At 38.2% G+C, this 22559-nt stretch overlaps 1 protein-coding gene across 5 annotated transcripts in view; it reads left to right on the top strand.

Annotated features, from left to right (window-relative positions):
* Positions 1-22559, top strand: part of LOC148068839 (partitioning defective 3 homolog B-like) — a 130257-nt gene that overhangs the window by 92396 nt on the left and 15302 nt on the right. For all 5 annotated transcript variants that reach the window (XM_087804725.1, XM_087804727.1, XM_087804724.1 and 2 more), the window contains exon 23: positions 9756-9867. In XM_087804725.1, the coding sequence (XP_087660851.1) occupies positions 9756-9867 (112 nt within the window). The remainder of the gene's footprint in view (positions 1-9755; positions 9868-22559) is intronic.

Raw genomic sequence — 22559 nt, 5'->3', positions numbered from 1 at the left:
GAACAACCGCTGCTAGCGCTGTGGAAGAGGGCATCGTTAAGCCGAGTGTGACCTGAACATGCGTTGTAAAGAATGTAAAAGTCACCATCTCCTTGCACTGCACAACTGACAACGTCAGTGAGGGACGCATATCAAGCCGCCAGAGAGCACACCAGGTGAGCCCAGATCCAGCCCAGTCATTACCTGAAAGGAGGGGAAGAGAAGTGCTGTACAAAGGAAGGCCACCTCAGGGTCAGTGGGTCCTTCTCAAGGTTGGGAAAGTAATTGTCAAACATGTAACTCGAAGTCTGGAGACCTATGCCGTACTGGATGATTGTTCAGAGGGCACTTTGCTCCTCCATTCAGCAGCAACAATCATTCAAGGATATACACCCTCTCTTGCTTGTTGGCTCAGACCATGCGCACCTGATCCTGCCTATGGAGTCGATAAGAGTCGGAGCCCCTGGTGCACCAGCTCCAGTCAGAACACACCTGAGATGGGAACTTCAGGGTCCTACACATAAGCATGACAAAGAGTGTCAATGAACAACATTGCTTCTTTACCACTCGCCAAGAACTTCCCGAAGCTGTCAGCGCCAAAGGAGATAGTACTCTCTTAACTCAGGAACACAGAGAAAAGGCTCACAAAAACCCCAAAGTTGGCTACGGCCTAATTCGCTGCGATGTATCGGCTCGAAAAGTGTACTTAGCCAAATTGGTGCCAGGTGCCAAGAAAACTCCCAGCAGACCTACACTCGGCCAATCACTGCTGGCAGTCCTCATGCGATCCATCTACAAGGTTCTAGCAAGCCATTCACCACCCGGGCCAAGATACTTGTACAGAGCCTGTGGGACAAGAAGAGATAATTGGATGACCCACAACTCCCAGCACCCTTGCTGCAAGCCTGGCACACTTGGGAAGAGGAACTGCATCAACTCCCGAACATCAACCTGCCACATTGCCACAGCAGTCGAACTAGACTCAGCCCAAATTCAGAGAGAGATCCATGTGTTCTGTTATCCTTCTCAAAAGGAATTCGGCTCAGTAGCATATCTCAGAACCAAGGGAATAGATGAAAAAGTGGAAGTGGCATTCCTGACTGCCCGTTCCAGAGTGGCCCACAGAAAGCAGCAGTCAATACCCCATCTGTAACTCTGTGCAACTTTGACTGGAGCTCTAGTTAGTAAAACACTGTGTTGTTGACAGATCCATCCACAGGGCTCTCCTGGCTAGAATCCGACTCTTGCCATTTCAAGGTTTTTGTAGGCGCTAGGGTTGCTGAGATTCAGGACCTAACAGCTGGTCACACCTGGCATCATGTAGGGTCCAAAGAGAACCCAGCTGACTATATCACAAGAGGTATGCCACTGTCTTCACTAATCTGCAACAGTCGCTGGAGCCAAGGGCCATCCTTTCTGCCACGTAGCCCAGAGCATTGGCCAATTCAATTCAATTTTATTTAGAGTGTCTTATCATAACAAAGTTATCTCAAAAAACTTCACATTTTAAGTAAGACAACAATGGAGAGAGGAAAAACAGATCCCAGCAACTAAACAATGAGTAAAGCACAGTGTGGCGTTGGCGAGGAAAAACTTTCATTTAGAAGGCAGAAACCTCGAGCAGAACCAGACTCATTGTTGACGCCCTCCTGCTTTGACCGGCTAGGAAGAAGGATGGGGGGGAAGACAGATGCATGGAGAGAAGAGTGAGGGAGGATACAGTGAGAGAAAAGAGGATAGTATAGAAGCGTTCATGGAGGTGCTGGAGAGAACTCTGGATCTGATGATGTAGTGGAGGTCCTGGATCAGCAGCAGCTCTGGAGGTGGAGCCCTGGGGCTCCTAGAGAGAAGTAAAATGTGTGGGTTTAAACTGCAAAGGTGATGAATGTAATGCAGAAACGGAAGGATATACAGAGCTCGGTTTCTAAAACTCAGCAATCTAAGCCTATAGCATCTTAAGAAACACAAAAAGGGCTGATTCGGGCAGAGCCCTAGTCAGTCCTAATTATGGGCTTTATCGAAAATTAAGGTTTTAGGATTGTTTTTAAACATAAAGAGGGTGTCTGCCCTCCGAACTGAGGCCGGTAGTTGGTTCCACAACACAGGGGCTTGAAAACTGAAAGCCTTGGCTTTCAATCTAGATTTAGAGATTTTTGGTATAACTAATAGATCAGAGTTTAGGGATCGTAAGGTCCTAGAGGGTTGATAAGTTTGGATTCGATCTCTAATGTATGTTAGTGCTAGACCATGTACTACAGCAACAAACCCTGAAGAAAAGAAGAAACCTTCTGCGGCATTACATCGTCAGTACCTAAACCTCAGACACCAAATGCCTCACAGTTCTGCAAGTTCACAGACTTATTTGCCGCTACTGCTAGATTTCTTCATGGGGCGGCCCAAGATCCACGAACAGCTAAAGCCCCGAACCTCAACGGTTTGATTGTGAATGATTGTAGCCCCTTAACAACCCAGATCACGATGGCCAATGGGAACTGATACAGATGTCAACCCTGGACGGGATGGACGGGTATGATCAGCAGACGTCAGGATCGGCACTCTACACCAGCCCAGTAGCTCAACTCGTCCAACTTCCATCTCTTCCCAACTACTTCCAAAGCCTTTTGTTGTTGGCAGATTTCCAGGAAGAAATCTGGAGGCGGCTGTGAAAAAGGCTCTACTAATTGGCGAAAGACACTACTTCTCTCACTCACTCCATCTGCATATCGACAGACTGAATGATTTTGGATTACTTTATTCTGTATGTCATACGGTTTAAGTGCGTCCAAGAACAAAAACACTGAAACCAGGCATCACTTTGGAAATAAAGCCTTGGGCTCAATGACCTGAAGGGTTCCTACCAATCACCGTGCTGCGGATATTCATCCTTATGCAAATAGTTTAGAAAGAGGGAGAACCCTTTTTCTCAGAGCCTGTCCTTCACCACACAAACCCCCTGTACTTTGTTGTAAAAGTCGACCTTAATTTCCTTTAGTTTTGAAAGTGTCTCCGCCTCAATGGTTAATGGAAAATTAAACTTTAATGCTTAAAGACATCAGTCAGACAACTCAAGGCAAATAAACGTGTCTGTGAGCATAATATTGGCAACATTCAGAGATATGGCAACCAGTGCGCGTCAATTACATGTTTTAACGCAGTTTGTGATGGATTGAGGATTGAGAGGTGAGGCACTGCCTCCCCTGACCGCATGTCCCTGCTCACAATACATTTGAATCTCAATCTCACAATATTATTATATATTGCGATAATGTGCACAGTTAATACAAAATATACATACATTCAGCGCCTCTAGATGAAGTGCTCTGGTGACGTAGTTACAATACCAAATGAATGATTACATTTGGAGTCAATTCCGTATTGTAACCTTTTCTTCATGCTTATCTCAAGATTTTTTTCAGTTCTCCATTCCAAGTCTGCATTAGTTTTTTCATCTATTTTTGATGTAAACCATCTTAAAGTTGAAACTTTAACATTTAATATAGTGCATCAAATTGTAGAGTTGGATATGTATACATGATGAAGAGTCTTACTACTACTATTTAATTAAGGAAAAAAAAAATAGTGATGTATTCTTTTACACAATAAAGGGTGGTGGTGTTTTAGAGTTGAGGGCAAATAGACAGGCAACAATTAAAAGGAAGGTAAGGAGAGTGCAGGTTGAAACAACACAGGAAGTAGAGAATCCAAAGTGGATTTTAGAGGGAGCAACGAGAAGTGGTTTGGGAACAAGTGATGGGGAGCAATTTGTTGAAAAAAAAGGGGGCCTGCATGTGTGTTTTGCAGAGTGAAAAGCAGATGATTCAGTTCAGCTAATAAGGAAAAGCTTTCAAGAGGCACTCGTCAGCCCCATCCTTCCTCCTCCTTGTGCTCCTCTCTTCAATAGAGCCTTTCTAGGTCTCTATTCACCGTATTGCTCTCTCCTTCTCTCATTTACGATTTCCCCCGCATCTAGTACTCCATGGAAATTGCTCTATGCAAAGTAAGGACCATGTGGACATAAAAGAACATGTTTTTACAGTGCACCCGAAAAGGTTCTCATGGTCTATGAAGCTTTTAGCTGTCTTTGTTATGTTATTATTCATCTTGTATACCAGTTGTAAATACAAACTCTTTTCTGAGATGTCTTTTACCATTGATGTCTAGGTTTTTTTTTTTTTAGAAAATGTATATACTTTATGTAGAAAAAGTAATAATCTCATGATATTATATTAAATTTATAAATGATGTATTTAGTGCTTTTATAGGTTTGTTTAACCTGTTCCCATACATGCAGAGGGATTCATAAAATCAATCTATAACCTAATTCTGAATGCAGAATCACAATTTTACATGTCATCGATGAATAATATTGAACAAGTATATACAGAATAAAAAGTCATGTTTGTAAGAGTTGATATGTCTATGTTTTGGAATGAGTGCTCCTGCTCTTTTGTTTCGCATTCACCTGCCATTCCAGATGGCCTTTGTTGTCAAACTTAATTAGCAAATGTTAGCTAATTAGAGTAAAGCACAAGCAATGGAGGTTAAGGGACTGAGATGATTAGGGGCAAGATGAGGGATACTGGGGAGAGGAGATGGAGATAGCCAGATGAAGAGATTAAGGGAGCAGTGGGACGGACGAGCAGATTGGATTCTATCCAAGTAGGGACTGAAATGACAGTTATGATTCCATGAGCAAGCTTGGGTGAAGAGATGAGGAGAACACAAATGAAAGCTCCAAATTGATCTGTCTGTGCATGAGCTGTGCATGGGCTGTGTGTGTAACAGTGTGAGCAAAACACAGATACAAAGAATACAATAAGATAATACATTGACTCCTGTTCATTGTGGTCGACTTGTTGTTAGTAAGACTGACTGATAATGATCCTTGCCTCCACAACTAGACACAGGGGATGAAACTGACACCAGAACACATTTGTGGATGTGTGGAAAACAATTCCCTCATGTCATCATCTGTCAGTATTCCTCTCTTGTGCTGCCTTTCTGATATTGACTATGGTTTCTATCTGCTCATTTCAAAACAGTTAATCCTAGTCAGACAACAAAAGCACAGCAGTCAGTCCTGTATCTTTTATTTTCAAAAGTGAAATGGTTAAAACAAGCATGTGATTACTTTACATTACCTAAATAAAAAATGGGCTTAGACTTTAGAACACCTAGTTTCATCCCTACAGTGTTCTAGAGTTCCAAAACTCCTTATCTAATTAGGTTACAAAACACTCGGATGATTCATACAATAGGATTTAGACAAGAATTGTAGATGTAAAATTGGCATATATTTAAATGTGCAGTACTGTAGGCAAAAACTATCATAGAAATAGAAAAAATATGGCAAGGGACAACTGAAGTCTAAAATACAGAAGAATGTAGATAACTGGAACTACTATCTATTCAAGTGTGTTTAGAAAAATAACTTCATGACATTTTTTATAATTGTATTTCAATCTATTCATCTGACATAATCAAATTTCAATGAAAATGACTTAAGACTAAAGCTATCTTTAGCTTTTCCTAGGAGTGCAAACCTTTGGACGGATATCTCAGATGTTGTTTCCAGCTAACTATTGCAGCCATCCTCCCCGCTTATATTACAGCTAGTATCCCTGCCACAAGTGACACAACTGTCTGTCATGTCCAGAACCCTGAAGTGTAGCAGTAGATGATGTTGCAATCAACAGTCTTAATTGCAAAAGTGATTAGGTGAGACTTGAACCAGACAGGAAGGGACCCTGGGCCACAGGGTTTCTACATCCAGTGTTGGGTTAGTTACTTTAAAGTAGTAACTGAGCTTCTTAAGGTTACTGATTACTTTCAAAGTAACTAGTAACTATGGAAAGAAACCTTTTTGTATGAAAATGATAAAGGTGTATTTGTTAAGTGTACATGTCAGTGTGAGTTTGGATGCTGTGATTAATCAATTAAAAAAAGCTGAGAACAATAATCAAAATAAACAAAAACGTATAAAACAAAATCAATTAGGGGTGCAATGTTTACTATTTCTCTGGTCAATACAGATTGCCAATTTGTAAGAATCTCAACAGGCTGATTCTTGGCCAATTTATTTTACCCCTAGAAATGTAAACACTGAAAACACACACACACACATTTTCCCTTTTGTACACTTACCTATTAAATAACTGTGAACAAATAAAACAACCAATTCTGGTTGACCTTAAAGCGCTTCAGACTACTGCGCTTCATGTGTGCTGTGTTCTTAAAATCAGTCCTGGCATTGCACAGGTGGGTGTTTCTGGACTCTGGAAAGTAATTGTTCAAATGAATGAGACATTTTTATCAGCAGGCCTTTAAATATGGGCTTTAATGACAATGATGAATTATCCTAATTGTGGACATGGATATATTCATGGGAAATGTCACTGTGTTGTTAATGGAACAGAAGCCTAAATTATTAATAACGACATTATTAAGACCTAGGCCGAGTCGAAAGTGACTTTAAACATTTATAGAATTATTATTGGTGTGTCAGAGCTGGCGAAAAAGATTGATTTCCCAGTGCTTCTCTGTATGTGTGTGTGAGAGGGAATTTGGCAATTTCAAACTCCATTCCTGGCTGTTTTATTAGATATAATTTAATAATTTCCTCACATCATTACATGGACAGAGAGTTCACAAACACCATCCATAATTAGTACTGTCAATGATAAAAATAATAATATAGTGATTATTTAGGATCTTCAATTGCTTGATCTATTTTAATCTTACCGTAAAAAGCCATGAATTTTGCTGTGTTCTTGTGTCTTTAAAAAAAAAAAGAAGTAAAATATCAATTATATATGATTAAAAAACAGTATTTTATCATTCAGCAGATGAATCAATTTCCACTTCAGTATGGGACTGACTTTTTTTCACACACCCAACTCAAACTCAAGAAGACCAACTCAAACAAACAAATAATTTCAAACAAAAACAGTAAAGTTTGAGCTTGAGTAATGTTTTTTAAAAGCACAAATAAGACTATAATTAATTATTTAGTTGACACCTGTAACCCTGAAGCAGATGTAGTGTTTTGTACTCAAATGAAAGTAAATTTACCCTGCTAAGGGAATCAGATATACCAAACTATAGTACAACATTATACCACTCCACTACATCTTATTGATGTTATTTGTCATTTGTTATTTTTCACTTCTGTCAATCAATATTCATAAAAGCCTTTAACTGTATTTGAATTCTGAAATGTATTATTGTAAATTGAATTTATAGAAGTGATATAAGGAGTGCTAGTGCTTTTAATTCATACCAAGTGATAAGCTCTTTCATTCGTTTATTTTCCTGTGTCTACTACACTTGTGGTCTACGTTTTATCTCAAAACCACTGAGCATACTGCATTTCTGTTCCACTTACACAATATTCCACAATATTTGTTACACTAACTCATCTAAAGACTTAATGAATCCCTCAACAGGAAGTGTTAAGCACTCCTTACTGAAAGTCTGATGTTGCAAAGTCCCTCTAACTGCATAAGCACTGTATCTTTTTGTTTTAATTGTACTATTAATGTTACATTTACCCGAGCTAGTGAACATTGTGCATACAACTGGCAGAATGATTGCAATAATATTTTTATATTTGGACTTTCTGTGCATCTTTCGCAAGCCTCAAAAATTAGCTGTTTTTCGCATCAAACACATAGTTTAAACATGGTACAGGGGCCCAAAACATCAAGCAAGAGATATCATTGCTTAGGACGGAGCCTAAATGCTGGAAAAAAGACTCTTGCAACACTTGAAAGTAGAAAGTAGTAAAGAGTTTAATTAGTAAATGATGGGCTTAAGGGCCAACACAACCACCTCTTTCAGATTATTTTTTCTTTAAAAAAAATCCAATGTAAGGTACTTCTGCTGAATCTTCTCTGTATTACTAATAGAAAGCTCCAAAGTACCTTTCCTCTCCAAAAGAACATGAAGTATATCAGGAGAAAACCCTTGTACTGGATAAAAGAATTCAGACTTGACACGCAATCACCTTTCACACCAAAATGGCTGCTTGGAGTGTTACTTTCCTCAACAGGTTTTATATGCATCTCATTTTTGGCTTAGGTTCACAGGAAAAATGCTCCTCTTACATCAGCAGCTTGAAGGTCTTTAGCAGAAATACAAAATATTGGTTCCTCTGTCATTCTTCCCCACACTTTCAATGAATGCACCATCCTGATCCTAAATCCCGACATCATGAAGCAAATGAGAAGGTACAGCTGTATATCCACAAAAGTTTGAGATTGGCCACTTTTCCCATTATTACTAGATGTATACCTTGTAATGCTGATTTTTTACTTTGGTGCCAAATAAGCAAGACCCCATATATAGCAATATGTTATTCATTTAAAATGATAATTTCAAGATCAACTTTATAAAGTGGTGAGATGTGATCCTCTGTTGACAATAACCAATTGCCACCATGATGTAATTTGACCAGATACGGTTTCTTGATCAGTTATTACGCTAAGATTTTTTTGTATTTTTAAACAATTCTTTAATTATATTGTGATATTAAACAAATCATTAATTTTTTTAAATGTAATCCTTAATCAGCTGTATCATTGTTACCAGGTGACTCACCATTAATTCAGACATCTGAATTTCCCTTAAACCTTGTGTCATCTCAGGGTCAATGGGACCCGAAGGCCTGAAAACAAATGTGTTGTGGTATCCCTTGTGTTGTTTCTGGGTCTAGGTGAATGACCTCAACCGCTGCATATGTGATTCTGGAAGCCAGGTAGCCAGCAGGTTGTTTATGGGCCTTTGGGTCACCTTGACCCTGAGATAACACAACGGTCAAAACCATTCAGTGCAGACAGTGATCAACATTTCAGATGTTTTCAAAAACAACAATTAAACATGTTTTACTTCCTGCACTGAAATGCGCTAAAATGTCATCAAACCCATTGCAATTTGTGAGACATATGTATGTTACAAAATGAAGTCAGAAGTAAACATGAAAACGACATGATGAATTGTATTACAGGGAAAATAAAAAAAACGTATTGTAGATGTCAAGTTCTGTGTCTGCTCGGACCACAACTCTGCCTAAACTTGAAAAGGGCTTGACCACTTGTCGAAGGATGCAAAGGACAACTCGATTCTTTCTCTTTGGTTTTTATTTTCTTCTGATGATTTCAGACGAAGATTCCAGTTCGGAATATAATTGTCATAAACGAATAGGTTGAAAACCTTTAAAAACAGAAACATGCATTAGTTTTAATACATTTCAATGAAGGTCAACGTTTTGTTAAATAAAATGTTCATATAACTTGCTTTTCCAACCAAGTTTACAAAATTATTTAAGTACGTGCTTTAACGATCAGTTTTAAGTGCAAACCAAAAGACAAAATGCAAGCTTAAATTAGCTTAAACAAAAGTATCTTAATAAATTATTAGCACTCAGGAGCAAACATAATCCTCTTTAAAAGTAGTTTCTTTCCTACCAGTTGCATCTTCTGGGTGATCAGGAGCTGTGGTCATGTCCTGTTTTCAGGAGCAGGTGAGAGAGACTGACTGGGCTCAGTCCAAACATTTAGGCCATGCTGTTCTGGTGGGTGCGCAGGTAAATTCGGTCCTACTGGCAACACAAACATGTTCGCCCTCTGCTGGTTTGGAGTGCAATTGAGTCTTGACTTGACAGTAGATGAGAGGGGAAATCAATGAATGTGAGAACTATTACTGAAGTGTGTTTCTAAAGTTGTAATGTATCACTCCATACTGTCCTATTAAGACTTTTTTGTCTCTGTCTTCAAAAGTATGGACAGGATCCAACAGCTGAGAAGAGAATATCAGCAGGCCAGAAGAGAAGGAATTGTGCCACCTTATGATGAATTGGACCAACGCCGAAAAGCACATACAAATGACAGGGTATGTTTTTATTTCTTCTTTTAAAATATGGCAAGCTGCAGAATTCAATGTTTTTTTTAATGCAATAGGGGCAAAAAGGGTGTGACCCACTGAAGACAAAATTACAAGGGAAATATATATATATATATATATATATATATATATATATGTATATATATATATATATATGTATTACAAATATGTCTGACCACTATAGGAAAGAAGCTGTTCATCAGACAGCTCATTCTGTTCTGGATGCTGTGCAGCCTCTTCCCAGAAAAGATAAAACACTGAATGTACAGGGTGGGTGGAGTCTTTCTTATTATGGTTGCTCTGTAAATATCCATGATAGTGGGGAGGCTGCTTGGCATGCTAGAGCTGAATTATTTAATGTACTCTTCCACAATGCCAGTGGTTAAGTAGACTAAGTTTAGTTTAGCGTGAACTGTCATATATTAAGATTGTATGTTATAGTTTAGTTTCCAAAATTGGATGAGGTTTCTTTTACTCACTTGTCATCCCCCCTTTTACCGTTTGTAACCCTAACCCTTGCTGACGGAAGATAAAGAAGTCTTAACTATGTGTGTGGGCCTGTAGTCAAAATGTTCTTATATAAACTTTTGATCCTACCGTGCAGGTGCTTCCTGTTGGTCCTGTTGAGGCCGATAACACTTTAATTAAACTTTAGTTGTGACCATAAAAATATATCTTACACCCTTTTAATATCTCCCTTATTGTCAGCTGTCATCAATCTATAATACCTCCTAACTAAAATATCTGGCATCTCCATGTACAGTATATCTGCAACTGGTCTGTGATCTGTGTTTGTAAATACATTAAGTGAATGACCTCTGAAAGAGCAGATGGAAGGTCCTCCACACTTGCTTGTAGCTGTCCTGAGTATATGATGAGTATCTTAACTCTTCACTCTGTGCACAAGACAAGTTCAAGTTCTTTTATTTTCAAATATACATGTATGCAAGACATACAGCATAGATGAAATTGAAGTCCTCTCAGACACACGATGCAAAACATGAAGTAGACTGTTGAAAGGACATTAAATAAGACATTAAAAAAAAATAAACAAAAAGGAATAAATAATCAACAATATTTAAATAATCAACTAATAAACAGAATATTTACAAAAAACAAAGAACAACGTTAAGGCACAGGTAGTGCAAGGGGAGGTGAGAGTGATGGTAGGGCAGAGAGATAGTTGCTGTTCTTTAACCTGCTGGTTCTGACCTGAAGACTGCATAGTCACCACCTTGATGGCAGCAGGCTGAAGAGGCTGTGAGATGGGTGAGTGGGGTCACCAATGCTCTCACAATGCGCTGCAGCGTCTTGCGGCAGGACACGGTGCAGGCGCCGTACCACACGGTGATGCAGCTTTACAGGATGCTCTTGATGGTGCCTCTGTAGAAAGTGAGCATCATGGGTGGTTGGGCTCCTGCTCAGTCTGCTGAGGAAGTACAGGCGTTAGTGGTCTTTTTTGACCAGTGATGCTGTATTGTGGCTCCGGGACAGATCTTCAGAGATGTGCACACCCAGGAACTTGGTGCTGCTCACCCCCTCCACTGCAGCTCCGTCCATGGTTAGTGGTAGATGCTAGGTATGCACTCTCCTGAAGTCCACAATGACCTCCTTAGTCTTCTCCACATTCAGGTGGAGATTATTGTCTTTGCACCACATGGTCAGCCTGTTGACCTCACACCTGTAGACCGTTTCATCGCTGTTGTTGATGAGATCCACCACAGTTGTGTCGTCCGCAAACTTGATGAACCGGTTGGAGCTGGATGATGGGGTGCAGTCATGGGTCAGCAGATTGAAGAGGAGGAGGCTCAGCACACATCCTTAGGGGGCCCCTGTGTTCAGTGTAATGGTGCTGGAGGTGTTACTGTCTGTGGTCTCCCCGTCAAGAAGTCCAAAAGCCAATTGCACAGGGAGGTGTTGAGTCCCAACTGGTCCAGTTTGTGGATGAGCTGCTTGGGGATGATCATGTTGAATGCTGAGCTGAAGTCGATGAACAGCATTCTGAAAAATGAGTACCTGTATGAGGTGGGTGAGGGCTGAGTTCAGGGCAGTGGAGATGGCATCATCAGTCAAGCGGTTAGACCGATATGCAAACTGGAAGGTTTCCAGGGTGGGGGGGAGCTCAGACTTGATGTACTGCAGGACTATCCGCTCTATGCAATTCATGATGATGGGAGTGAGTGCGATCGGACAGTAGTCGTTGTAGCTGGAGGGGGACGACTTCTTCAAGACTGGGATGAGGCTTTGAGGCATGTGGGGACAACGGCTTGTCACAGTGAGGAGTTGAAGATGTCGGTGACAACATCTGTGAGCTCCTCGGTACAGTCTCTCAGAACACGACCAGGAATGTTATCAGGACCCTGGGCTTTCCGTGGGTTTGTGCGTCTGAGGCCTCGCCTCACACTCTGGGGATAGCGTGAGCACCTGGTCCTCAGGAGGTGGCGTTGTCTTCTGTGCCTGGGTGCTGTTGTTTTCCTCAAAGCGAGCGAAGAAATTGTTCAGCTGGTTCAGCAGAGAGGTTTAGCTGTCGCAGGTCTAGGATGGGGGCTTATAGTCCGTTATAGTCTGCATCCCTGCCACAGGTTCCTGGTATCTCTGCTGTCGTTGAAGCGGTCAGAAATCCTCCTGGAGTACTCCCTCTCCCATCCTGATGCCTCGTGACAGGTTAGCCCTGGCCGTCCTCAGACCCATCTTGACTCCAGCTTTGAAGGCTGCGTTCCAAGTTCTCAAGAGCCTGTAGACTTCACTTGTCAGCCATGGCTTCTGGTTGGCCTGAATGGAGATGGTTCTGGTGACCGTGACATCGTCCATGCTTTTTCTGATTCTGATTTTGAATTCTATTTGATTCATTCAAGAGCATTGTTCTTAATGGTTTTGAAACCCATGATATCTGTCAACGCCTCAATGAACTTCCCTATGCAAATTAATAAGAATTATTTTTGTGATCAGGCTGAGGGCATTCAACATTCTCATAACTTAATTTTTTGGCTCAAAACGAGAACATGCTGGAAAAGCAGTGAGGCAGAGGTGGCCATATATAAACCTTTTTAATTAGATAACAAAACAAAAGCTTGTGCTCATTAAAGAATGTGCATGTATTAATCAGAATTCAATTTCTTACCCAACTTGTTTTTTGTTTAAGTGTTGAGGGAGTCAAATTTTATTTTCAGTTTTATTACTGTGTTTGCCTTTCTATGTGTTCATTTATTTCTATTTGAATATAAAGTTAATATATATTAGAAGAGAGAGCAGGAAAATACAGGAGCAGTGTGAGAGACAACAATGTCCAAATGTGTGTTTATAGCTTCATTACCAGCACCTTGATTCATGGTTATTGGTTTGCTGGCACCTCCTGCAGAATTGTGTTTTGTCTTCAAACAATTACTAACCAACAAGATCTATGCTACAGGTTTATATGCAAGTGAGTACATTCTTGTGTGGCTGCGGGTCCTGACAACAGATTTTATGCACAAGCAGAACCAAAGTAAAACAACAACATTGCTATCGCAAAGAGGAAATACAATTTACTTTTACGTTTGCAGGTACCATCATAATAGTAACCAAATAACATTATATATAATAATAGTTATTTAAAAGGTAAAATACTTTGAATACATCACCAAACCAAATCTTTATGTTATGTTAACAACAAAAAAGTTTCTGATTCTGCAATGGAGGGCAAGGGTGTCCTTCTGCCATTGTAGACTAAGAGGGAAACTATGACATAAGTACAGGACTCGTCATCACTGTTGGAGTTCAAATCCAAGTTACCCCCTTTTTCAATTAAGAATTTTGTTGATGATTCTTAATAGCCTTAAAATGTTCTCAAGAATCAAAAATACTGGTTTCACTGAGTGTAAAGAACTGTTAGCACCCACAACATGAAGGCAGAAGGGGAAACTACTTTTTTAACTGCTGAGGTTATCCCAACGTTTATTATGACACTATACATTAAAGCAAAAACTATTTACATATCAAGAAATCATAATAACAATGCACAATACAAACTGTTTGGATTGATATGGATACATTATAGGTGCAACACTACAATAGATGAACAGAGATAAATATTAGTTATACATATTCAACTTGATTTTAAAACCTTCAGTAAGATATGAAACATACTCAGTTCTGAGTTTAAATATTAATATTATTATATTAAACCAGCGGAGAATGGTGCTGAGCCTCCCTGATCTTAACGAATGTCACACCCGTTGCATGAGAGGGAGAGTAGGCAACACAAAAACAGAATGCACAATTTTAAAATGATTCACTATTCAATACTCTGGGCTAATATAACTGTGTAACAAAAAGAACACTTAATACACTTATTTTACGATCTCTTTTGCAAAAAACGTTTTGGAAGCTTAGCACAGTAATGAAACACAGTGTAGGTTCCATACCCATTTAGAATTGTACAAGGTATAAAACATTGTTGAATGCCAGTGGCTGGCCTTGCTCTCATAAAGCAACCACCATACTTAATAGTTCCAATTACAGAATCTGCTCAAATGAGGTGTGATAAGAACAGAAAAGTGCTATAAATGCAGGTTTTCAATAAACACTCTTAATAAACCTTTGTATTTCTAGGTTCTGTATAACCAAAAAAAACAACCCCCACCACCTGCCCTCTCTCAATAAACATATAGACCAACATAATACATTTCATTGTGACCTCCACACTCTTCATGTGATTTCAGCCATAATAAAACCGAAATATCCACCTTGGGTGCTTTATTAGTGCACTGGCGGGGGATCGAACTTCTGCTCTTGTGAAAAGGATTGTACTAAACCTAGTAGTCGAGTGAGTCATACCCTTGATTGAGTCTGTTGTTTATGCCATACACTATTGCAACTGTCTTTGTGTTTCATTCATTTTACAGGGTTTTCTCCAGCATGTTTTCTCCTTCATAGTGATCGATTTTTCTCAAAATAATATTCTTTGTAAATATTATTTCATGATAATGAAACATTTTCAGATGGTCAGTAAACTGCATGAATATGCAATAAATATGCAATGATCTCCTGTTCCATCACCATTACAGTACATCTCACATGTGTCTTATCATCTAGTTGGTGGTCCTGACATTATGAGCTGAGTTTTCATTGGGGTCAGCAAAGTTTCTTGCTTCTGTTTGAACAAAACACCCTCTTAAAGAAAAACACTGTTCTTGTGTCAGAATTCCAACGTGTGAACCTCCCATATCGAGGGTATTAGTTGCTGTAATAACATCAAGTAACTCCCACCTTTTTAATAAGACATCCAGGTTCTAATTCTAAATATAGAAATGTCTTGTATTTATGTACTCTGTCATCTTACTTTATGTTGTTGCTCAATGCTGACATGTTGATGAATATGCATTTTCCTATTTCAAATAAATAAATAAACAAATTACTGCCAGGGCTGTTGAAAATGAAGTTTGAAACATTGCATATTGCAGTTTGCTTTATTTAGAGCAATAGCTGTCTGTATATAGAAAGTTTCAATTCAACTTCACTTAACTCTGTTTAATTGCCTTATATGATCATTTTGACCAACCTCAATCTTTTGGTTAAGAACAGGCTAAACTAATCTAGAGGAAATTGGAGGTGGAGGTTAGTCACCAGGGATTAGTCTGGTCCCAGGACTTCAAACAGTCAATCCCCACCCAGGAGATAATCATAGCCAGGTTAGCCAGGAAATTAAGTGACTGCCTTTCTCAGTCCCGCTAATCCCATTTTGCTCTCTCCTTACATCTCTGCTCCTTTCCCACCCGTCCTGCTTTCTGTCATTCTTTTCCATCCCCCAACCGTCCCACCTGGGCCATAGCTAAGACTTCATCCTTCCTGAAAGATAAGGACGTTCAGTTTTCTTTTTCATAAGGGAGAATAGTTTACTCTGCAGCTGTGTTGCTACATTAGCAAGTCTTTAAAAAGTCTATTCATCACTAATTATTTATTTATGTTATAACCCATCTTTTTTATATACTTTAATTCAGGTATAAAGGTAATATATATAGGTATCCTAGGATAAAGGAATCCTTACAAAGTGAATGTCAAACCCTTTCTAGTACTGGAAATGTAGGCATTTTGCTACATTTAAATTTTAATTATTTTTCTTTGTATTTAAATTTCTTTAAATAAAACAATGACAGCTTGCACTTTGCTTTATTTATGCACAATGTTATTGCATTGTTTGACTAGCCTCTTCACACATTACAAGCTTATCAAATTAATTTAAATTATTATCTAATGTCAGCGACCTTTACCCAATGAACTTTGAACTTTCCAACCAGACATTGAATTAAAATGAAATGTCAAATATAACAAGTAAAGTTGAACAACAGTCTCTGGCTCCAAACTCACAGCTCTCAGTAGCCACATAAGGTTTATATCAGTAATGCTTTGTTTTTACCTCCGTAGTTCCAGCTACTTCTCAAAGGAAAACATTTTTTGTGTCTTGATGGTGTCTTTATTGCACTGCTATGACCTCACATTTACTCACTTGGGCTTTCATGATCGGAGTTTATGTAAGCAACTTAAAGTTATGTTTTCCAGTAATGTGTTATGTTCCCTGTAAAACCAAAATGTAAAATATTGTAATTATTACTCTGTAAAATGCTCAGGAACTAAAGTTACATTTCACTTTTTAAGTAAAGTTGTTTTTTAATAAAGAAAATTGGCATCTAAGATCAACGATGAAGGAAAAAGGAACTGACGAAGACATTTTTTATTTATTTTTAAAAGAAGAAAAAAACAACTAAGTGAGCTAAAAGCTACTACCCAACGCTACTAAAAAAAAACAACCAACATTCATTGAGCAGCAAGGTCATTGTAGCTAGCACGAACCATAGTGCAGGCTGGCCACCGCTGATATAAAAATAACCAACATTAATGCAAGCCACATGCCAGACTTACATTGGTAATCATTTTAATTCAGTAAGGGAAGTGACGAATGGGAGCTTTACTGTCATCATTCATGAAGACCAGAGTTCCTCTCTGGATGCTGACTGCACATAACTTAGGCTTCACTGTAGTGCCTCCCTGCACCGATGATATAGATAATGTTTAACGCCTATCTTGGGCTGGCCGCTGTATACATTGTAGAAATGCTAAACCCATACTAGCCATTAAGCAGCCTAAGATCATCAGGAGAAGCCTTGTATGTTGCTCTTTTGTCCCCAACCTTTAACACACTTCAAAACAATTTGTCTAAACCTTCAATAATAAAGCAGTTAGCGACACTAACAACCACATCTAGCAGGTATGCACTACAAAACAACTGATGACTATGACTTTCATATGTATTTGTTAGTATAACACTTATATCAGAGATTATATATGCTATGTGGTCTGTGGGTCAAAGTCTTTTAGAGATGTTCAAGGAACTTTTTTTTAACCTGTATCACAAATAAATTCTTTGGTGTGGTTTAAGAACACAACAATGACGTTAACTATCCAAGCCAGTAAATGTAGCCTTTCGAAATTGGGCTTTGATTGAAAAAAAAAAAACTTTTTAATTTACCTATTTATTTGAATCTCATTTGTCTTTAACTCTTGATAGTAAGAGTATTCCTCAAAAGCAGCATTGTCACTTGTTAAAGTTGCTGGAATGTGGTCATGTTGAACCAAATGTAATGAGTGAGTGTAAAGGTCACATGCAGCCTCGTGTTCCCTTAGGGCTAGACTGTTCTCACGAGTGTGTATACTCAAATGGTTGATTGAGTCCCTCATCAACATTGACAGCAAACCAAAAACATATATATGTCGACTTTTACTTGAAGGAAAATATAAATAAATATATATACAGTTTATACGCTCAAAGTTCTGATAAAAACTTAACTGAAAATTCTCCCTGAGACACTGGCATTCAAAATCTGTTTAGAAGAATTCTCCCTGCTCTTTCCCTCCTCTAACTTTCCTTTCACTTTAATTTGACTTCACCTTTCTTTGTTCCCAATAATCTCTAAAAAGGGAACTTTTTTTTAAGTCAGGCGAGTTTGAGAGTGAAAATATATGAGAGCCCCAGATAGGGAAATGGGACAGGGGGATATAGTAGCAGGGAAGAAGCTTAAAGGAAACAATTTTATCCTTCTTAACTTAACTGTTCCGGGTTCCCTCTTGTCTGCCATTCCCACTCTATATGGTATCAGATCAAAATTTTTTTCAGTCTGCCCACTAATCAGCGGGCCACCTTGCACCGTCGAGCTTAACAGCTACGTACTAAGGTTTAAATCTGTTCCACACTTTTTAGTTTTAAAAAGTTTTTCACAATTTATCTAAAATTATAGTGCAAGTGTTTACATTTCTGAATGAATACATTTGGTACTTTGCTAATGCCAGAAAAGGCGTTGTGTGAATGTGTGTATGTGCTTGTGTGTGATGTGAATAATCCTTTACAATACTTCCTGGTGCTTAACCGTCTTACGATTCCATATTTTCCCATCTCTCTTAAACTCTGTGCCATTTTCCACCTGCTATTTTCCACCACCTCTTCCTCATTTACAATGAAAAATGTGGATGTCTTTAGCTGGTCTAAGACAAATACACTAAAAACTTACCTTTATACCAATTCTTTTACCCATACGAACCATAAGATCAACAAGATTGTATCGAACAATGAACACAGACATCATTATATTGGATCCATACATGATAATGTTCAGTCCTAAACAAAAAATATATAAATATAATAACATTTTGCATAATTATTAGTTCACGGTCTTTTTAAGGACTGGTTTGATTTAAAACACTCATGTTATTATTAACACAATGTTCAAAATTTGTTAAAATAGCAACTTAAAGTCCAGAAATATTATTCTATCTTGATGTTGCAATATCTGGCATTGGTAAAACATATTATGTCAACAGAAACCCACTGAGTAAAAATATGCACAAACATTGAACATTTTTTTTTGTAAAGACATATTCTAGTCCTACAAAGACAAAGGGGATACATTTGAATAGCAATATAGCTGAAAAAGGGAACCTTAACTAATGAGGAAAATATGTTTGTAAGTCAAGTTCTGGCAACCCATGTTTTCTTTGTGGAAGCCTAGCACATACTTATGCAATATTTAATATCTGTTTCATTTACACATTAATGGCTGTTGTATGCAAGGACATCCATCTAAAACTACATTTTAGCCTTAAACAAAATATTCTTTGTTTTTCTCACGCTTATATTGACCCATTTAATACTCAATATCTATATTTTCATGATAATAAATTGAAGTCCTTTTTGCGTAAATCTAGCCAGTCACAGAAGGCACCACACAATATTAACATCAATCAGGAGCAACAAAAGGCGGGTCTATCATGGAAGGAACATCTTTCATTACAGCATCAGTACTACTCTAACACTGACAACAACATGTGATCCAGTCATCGTAACTTAACATTTGAATACAAATACAGCGCTGACATCAAAATGCTGTCAAGCTAACTATCGCTCAGGATTCTTCATTCTTGAGCATAATTTAAGTTCTTGCTAAACTTTACGGTTACTTCCCCTCAGTAGGAGGAAATAAATGTTGGGCTTTTAAATTAAAAGAATTTAATCAGCTGTGTCTTACTTGTTATCCTTTATTGTCACGATCATACTCTATACTGTTTAAATCCACTTTTTAGGGTAGGCGGAACTTTATTGATCCCTCAGGAGGTCTCCTTCGGGAAATTGTTTTTTTCCAATTATCCACAGCAAATACAGCAATTTTTCATAAAAAAATAATCAAAATAAAATAAGAAAAATAACAAAGACAAAGGATACAAAGATTAACATAGAACAGAACATCATGATAATTTTACTCCACTCCTGCCCCCGAACTCAGAATTGTACAATTTAATAGCAGAGGAAAGAATGAGTCCTTGAGTCTATTTGTTTTGCACCTGGGAAGGAGCATTCGTGCACTCATTCTGCTTCTCTGCTCACTGATGACAGTGTTCAGAGGATGACTGTCATCATCCATGATGGACAGTAGTTTGTCCAGTGATCTCCCCTCAGCAACTGTCACCAGTGAGTCCAGCTTCATGCCAACCACTGAGCCAGCCCTTCTGATCAATCTGTCCAACCTGTTGACACTCCTCTTGGACACATTTCCACCCCAACACAGCATAGAACAGGTCACTGGCCACCACAGACTGGTAGAACATGCAGAGGAGTTTCCTGCAGATGTTAAATGATCGGAGCCTCCTCAGAAAGTACAGTCTACTCAGAAGTGTATTATACACATGGTCTGTATTGCAGGACCAGTCCAGTTTACTGTCCAGCCACACACCGAGGTACTTAAAGTTGTCAACTATCTCCACCTCGTCGCCTCTGATGGACACTGGACGTGGCTTTTTCCTGGACCTCCCGAAGTCCAAGACCAGCTGCCTGGTCTTTGAGGTGTTCAGCTTCAAGTGGTTCCTCTCACTCCAGTCCACAAAGTCACGTATTAGACTCCTATACTTGTCTTGGCTGTTGTCCCTGATGCATCCAACAATGGCAGTGTCGTCAGCATACTTCTGTATGTTTTTATACTTTTTATATTATTTATTAGTTAATTAATTTTTTCTATATTTATTGATTTTTTAGATTTAGATTTTCAGCCATTTGAAAGGTCTCAGATCATTAAATATCGCAGGTTAAAGATTTTGAATATCGAATTTTAAATAAATTGATAATTAAAACAATATTTTAGCTATGAGTCTTATGTCAATGTCAAAGATGACAGGTTTATGAACCTTTAAATCAATCCACGATGGATGATGTCATTGATCTAGAAGATGTTGACTAATATCCCACAAAATATCACAAACATTCATTATAGAGTTTTTGAGAAATTATTAATTAAATCACCTTTTTTTTTTTTTACACCATCTTAGTCACATGATATTGTCAAAGATGACAGTTTTATGCTATAACTGGCATGGGGGTGTGGACATCCGTCCAATAAAATAATTTAAATTGTCTTTTAAAATGTTCAAAAATTGTGTGATGTCATGTGTGAAGAATGCTGAGATATTAAATAACCAGTACCCAATTGAATAAGTTACCCTTTTGGGTTTATATGCTTGTAAAACTGACACTAAAGGAGTCAGTGCCTCACCGCACGTCATTGGTTGTATGAGAACGCTTTTTAATATTTGCATGAAAAGAAGGTTTTGGTAAAAAGGATCCATGTTGACTGCATTAAGATGAAATACAATAGAAACAATGTCAAAGAAAATGGTCAAAGTAGTAAGTGGCATGTTGGAAAATACAGACTATTCTATCCTTTCATGTTTGTCGTACACATGTTGCATCAGGTGAGCTTTGGTCGACCACATCACATTTTCATCACCCAGAAAATCTCATCTGGAAGCTTTCTCTGTGGCTACAGCCTTTTAATTGAGTCAGCCAAAAGTGCTGGCTTAGCAGAAATATTTAAGGTGCAGCCTTCTTTGCTTTTTATTGATTTTTACTAAGGCGAGTGGGGTTGGGGTGAATTGGGGGATGGGGAAATGTGAGTGCAAAGGACAAAGGACAACATAGGATTTAAAATCTTTTATTGATTTCCAGAAGGAGAAAAGGACATTTTAAGTTAGAGAACGACAGATGGAGTGACTCATGACCAGTTCTTACATCATTGCAGCAAAATAATAAAAGACAAAATCCATTATTCCATTTGGTCTATAAAACATAATTGGAGAGGGATGAATAAAAAAAAAACAGACTGTTGGACTTTAATTTAGTGGCTCTGTGGTTTGCAATTAATTAATCAATGCATCCTCTTTTTAAATATTACCTAAAATAGCTAGCAAAAGCCCTGTACTTGAGTGAAGAAAATATGTAAATTCATGGTTTTGTCTGATGAGATTTTTATATATAAGTTCATTAAGTAATTTAATGTTGTGAGATATTGTTAATCTTAAACAATACTGAAATGGATAACACACACTGTTATCCTGACCTAGCACAAGGGATGAAGTTTAACAAGAATAAAACTGCAAATCAGTAACTTAAATCGCTGAGTAGCGATTCAGTGTGAAGATTGTCTGATCTTCTGTGAGCTTCATTAGAATTTTTTGCGCCTCCTTATTCTTATTACATTTATAGGTTAAAAGTGAATTTGTGAATGTGCTCACAAAAAACCTTATCGATATTTATTTTCCTTGAATTAATACATCTAAGTTTTTTTATTACAATGAAAATGTATTTTACGTCTGCTTGGGCCATACAAAACAATTATAAATTAAAAAAATTATAATTATAATAACAATCATAATGCTAATATCCTCCCTATCCAACACTTAGAATTAAGCAACAGGGACCAGGACCTTACAAAGCACTGCCTGTTCAAACTTCTCTTATTTCATAATAATCCTCCACCACCATCATTTACCTTCTCACTCTGTCCCTTGAATACCCCTCTACTCTGCATTCAACTCCTCCGTTATGCTTCCTTTATTTTCTCTCTAATGCCTTTCTATTCTCTCCTATCTCCTCTATTTCCTTCTTATATCCCATTGTCTGTCTACCTGAGATATTGAAGCTATAAAGACAAGTGTTCAAAGGACATTCTGACCAGCAAATGTGTTTGAGATGTCTTCATATGTTAAACCATGGAAGGCAGGCAGAGAGATGGCCTGGAATAGTTGAAACACTAATAATGTCAACAATATTACCAAGAGTCAAGGAAAGGGGAAGTTTAAGGATGTTTACCCTTCTACCAACTTCT

The sequence above is a fragment of the Callionymus lyra genome, chromosome 12 (genome assembly GCF_982586985.1).
Source record: "Callionymus lyra chromosome 12, fCalLyr1.hap1.1, whole genome shotgun sequence".
Lineage (NCBI taxonomy): Eukaryota > Metazoa > Chordata > Actinopteri > Syngnathiformes > Callionymidae > Callionymus > Callionymus lyra.
Note: the sequence above shows the minus strand (reverse complement) of the source record. Positions and strands in the feature narration are given on the sequence as shown.